Source organism: Gastrolobium bilobum, unplaced genomic scaffold (genome assembly GCF_033153095.1).
Source record: "Gastrolobium bilobum isolate Gb01-03AN ecotype WA unplaced genomic scaffold, APGP_CSIRO_Gbil_v1 utg4504, whole genome shotgun sequence".
Classification (NCBI taxonomy): Eukaryota; Viridiplantae; Streptophyta; class Magnoliopsida; order Fabales; family Fabaceae; genus Gastrolobium; species Gastrolobium bilobum.
Window position 1 is genome coordinate 7,026 of NW_026899275.1, and position 4,148 is coordinate 11,173.

At 33.5% G+C, this 4,148-nt stretch overlaps 1 protein-coding gene across 1 annotated transcript; it reads right to left on the reverse strand.

Annotated features, from left to right (window-relative positions):
• Positions 1-261: 261 nt before the first annotated feature.
• Positions 262-3,475, reverse strand: LOC133289108 (uncharacterized). The gene is made up of 7 exons (XM_061486981.1): positions 3,359-3,475; positions 3,072-3,194; positions 2,842-2,973; positions 2,601-2,693; positions 2,322-2,474; positions 1,993-2,090; positions 262-549 (listed from the first exon to the last, which is right to left on the reverse strand). Exons 2-7 carry the CDS (start codon positions 3,175-3,177, stop codon positions 262-264), a joined length of 870 nt encoding a protein of 289 aa, XP_061342965.1. The 5' UTR covers positions 3,178-3,194; positions 3,359-3,475.
• Between the last annotated feature and the right edge of the window lie 673 nt (positions 3,476-4,148).

The following is a 4,148-nucleotide window of genomic DNA, read 5'->3' on the forward strand; positions in this document are numbered from 1 at the left end:
GTTCGCACAGGTAGGTGGGCCTGTGCATTGTCCACCCTTCAAACCCAGTGGGCTCTCGTGTGAGAGGACGTGTTGAGATATATAAAACCATTAATGTAACCTTACCCAACAGCTTAAGCTTTAGAGTTGAATCGGTTCTTTACAGAACCTAATCAGGGCCCCACAAATTTTTTTATCTATGTTTATCTTCATATTGCAAGGTCATGTGATAAACTTCGTTGAAAAGATCCATTTCCTCCAACATTTTTGTTCTACATTTGATTATTGACTAATTGCTTCAACACTAAAAGTTTTCACGATAAAAAAATAGCTGAACATAGCGTAAATAGTGGTCTTACCATTTCTCTGGGCTTCTTTTTTTTGAAAGCGGTAAAAATCTAGTCCCACTTCTTTATGCTTCTTTTTGGCCAATTTGTTCTCCACAGCAGCTTGGGCAACAGAGCCCACAGCCACTCCACTTTCAGAGTCGGTAGTTTTCTTCCTCCCCTTCTGGTGCACAACAACAGTCCAACCCCCTTCTGCAGCACGGGCTTCTCTCTCTCTTCTTTCCTGCATTGAGAACAACTACTATCTTAAACCAAATATAAGGAAGAAACCAAGAAATAAATGTTGTATCATTTAGATTTTAATTTTTACTTTGGAGTGTAAAGTATCTAGAAAATCCGAGAAACAGACTAATTTAATAACTCAACAACATATAAGCTGGCTCAGGCTTCAGCCAGATTCAAAATGGAAGAGGAATTCAAATAATGATTTTTGGACAGAGTAATTGTATTCCAAAATTCCATTTCCAAAATATTTGGAATGGAATATGGTATCAAAGATTATGTTTGGACTTTGGAATTAAAATTGTCACTGGTCAACAGTATGATTGTTGACTGGTGATAATCCCGCAATGATGATGACTAGTGGAGTCATCAGTTAAGGTACTGGAAGGCAGCGCTCAAAGTGATCTCTCAGGTAAAGACGGTCAACAGGCTTGCCGCATTAATGGTATTATTTCATTTGAGAATTACTCTCTTCTTTCTTGATGTGTCATATTGTATACATGGCAGGTACACATGAAGTGTAACGAGTTACACTGCCTAGACAAGAAAAAGCAACCTCAACTAAAAACATAACCCAACAGAGAGGGAATATCAAATGGTTAACAAGAACAAACAGCACAAAAATCAACTTTTGACATTGTACTTGTCTTCAGCATTGCTAGCTATGAGAAATATTTCTATTCATCTCAAGCTAGATGTTCCATATAATACAAACGGGCATGATACCCATATCTTAAGACCTTTCAAGAACAAGACAACATCCTCCAAAACACAAAACCTCACTCAAATGAAGACATCACCCAATGCATAACGCAAAGGGGAAGCATTAAAACTAATACCAAGGTATTAAATTGCAGGTTGTATCATGTGAAGCGGCCACAATATCTCGATTGCTGTGACTGCCACAATTGCATGAAGCCATGATTGTGACTCAATTGGCCCATATCAACCTGCAAAGGCCGCAGTCCAACCTGAACACAATATCACTACAACCACCACACACAACGTGGAATCTTGGGTTCCTGTGTTTAAGTCCTCCTTTGGTAATGAAGAGAAATTTTACTTGTTATTTTTTCAAAGCCTAGAAACTGGTATAAGAATTGACATCTCCACTTAAATAATATATTAATCAACATCAACTTAGACATATATACAAAATTTAAGCCGAGATAAGATCACCACACAGAACTCTATTTCAGTGCCACTTCCATGTGGCAAGAAATCTGCAGAAAGTATCCAAAATTCAAAGCAATGACTAAATATTGTCACAAGTGCATCCCAACATTCTGTTCTGATCCTAACGGTGTTTCTTAATTAAATTCTTCTTAACGGTAAATGTAATATTAGCATAAGAAAGATATAAGGGAAAATAAAGGATGTTCACATGAGTCTCAATACGAGCCAGGGCCATAAATGTAAGAGGGTTAAAAGTCAAAACATTTACCTCTTCCAATTTTTCCTCATGAGCAGTTATAAAGTCGTCAATTTTTTGTTGCAATACATTCAATCCTTGTCTACTTTCATGGTATTCCATGATCCACTCTGTAGTTTAAGTAACCCCAAATTAATATACAATAGCATATAATATGCATAAAAATAAAAAAGATGCGTCTCAATCCAACTTCCGAGAGGACATAAATAGCTTGAATATGTCGCAGTAACAGTACAAAATATAAGCCACTATCCATGTATCATGCAAATAAATATTTCAGGCACACAATATTTAGAGATTCTAAACGAATGTAAATAATCCCTCAATTTAACAATTCATACTTTTCATTCCTTTTGAGCAGTCCTCATCTCCAGAAGAAATAACATAAATCTCATCGTGATCAGGGCCCCTTCCCTTTTCTGGTGACTTTTGAACCCCCTCCTTTTCAAGACTCTCTTCCTTTTTCCTCTTTTTCTTATTTTTCTTAGACCTACCTACAAGAGAAGAAAAAAAAAAAAAAAAAAAAAACTCCATTAGGAAAATGAATGGATAACTTCAGGAGTGTCATCTCATTATGCAACAAATAAATAAATAAATAAAGAAGAAAATGTTTTTAATACAGGGTTTAATTGCTGCTCCAATATCAGCATCTACATGCTCCTTACAGCCTTGGATCGCTTGAGCTTCGAAAGAACAATCGGTTGCTACGCATTCTGATAAAAAAAGGAGAAAATTTGAAGTTCAACATACCGTCTGCCATATTTTGCAACAAACATTAAAAAACAAACGTCCAATTCTATGCTTATTAGCAGCAACATATCTTGTCCACAGGGTGCTACAAGCCCACAACCACCAACTCACCAATTTTCTCTTCTAAATCAGCTTCATGCTTTGGTCTTAGCCTTCCAACTAGATTTTTATCTTTATTCTTCCTTTTTTTATTGATTTCTGATTTCTCCTTTTTCTTCTCTCCAACTTGCATTCTACTATCCACTGAAATAGGATATGCAACATATCATAATAAAACAGTTATTTCAGTGATAACTCAACAAATTAAGGTCAAATTCAAAAAAAAAAAAAAAAAGGAGTACCTTCAATATTCAATGTACTATATGTCTCAACATCAGCATTTTTTTCCTTCTTCCTTTTTCTCTTCTTCTCCACAGTACGTTTTACTGTTTTGCTTTTCTCTTTCATCGTACCAAAAATTCAATCTGGAAACCACAAGAGAGGCCAGCATTCGATTACTTTTAATCCAATGCGGTCAATAAACGATCAAATATAATAAAATTGAAAACATTAAATCGATTGAAGCAATACTAAGAGAAAGAAAAATCGCAGAATTTGATAAAAGAAGAGAAGGGGGCGCGAATACTACAAATTGGCTTGTGAAACAAACAATACGGTCGATGATTTTTTTTCTTCCGCGAGTTATTGGAAGGAAAGTGTGAAGGAATTGAGATGTTCTAATGTGAAGAGACGAGGGGAAATTGCAGTCTCTAAAACCCTAACATAGACAAGGCAGCATCTTCTATAATAAGGTTTAGGGTTTAAAGTCGTAGAGAATTTTTTTCATAGATTTTAAAATAGAATTTGGTGTTTGTCATTTTAAATGACATAAGTTATGTCATGTTATGAGAGAGATAGACACATAAAAACAGAAATCATGAGAGAGAGAAAATGAGTGGTTTTTTTAATTTAAAATTCAAATTTTCTTTGTCTGTATCTCTCTTAAAATAACATAACTTTCTCTCATTTAAAATGACAAACACTTTTCTCTTTAAAATATTATTCAGAATTTGAGAGACTTTACATATTTTTTAAAAAAACTTTTCTTATAATTAAGTTTTTATAAGATTGGATTTTAAAGAATTTATAAGATTTGAAACGATAATATGAATTTATAAAATTTTAAAAAATTATATGAATTTTTAACGAACATTAAAAATTACAAGAGTCAATAAAAAAAAATTAACAAATAAATGCAATGATATTAATAAAAAATAAAACGTAATATAATTTTCTCAATTAGTAAAATTCATGATAAAGTTTCGTTTGAAGTTTTTTGCAATTGATATTGTAAACCTTGAGGTTTTTGTTATACATGATGAGAGTTTTCAAACAATATATTATATGCATGTTTTCATTGAGTATTCTAAAAAAATTTC

Bases quoted from the DNA above. Each gene is read 5' to 3' on its own strand.
- LOC133289108 (XM_061486981.1), bottom strand. From the start codon at position 3,177: ATGAAAGAGAAAAGCAAAACAGTAAAACGTACTGTGGAGAAGAAGAGA. The intron at 2,974-3,071 runs GTACTCCTTTTT...ATCCTATTTCAG, and splicing joins TAGTACATTGAATATTGAAG to TGGATAGTAGAATGCAAGTT. The intron at 550-1,992 runs GTAAATGTTTTG...TTCTCAATGCAG, and splicing joins ATGAGGAAAAATTGGAAGAG to GAAAGAAGAGAGAGAGAAGC.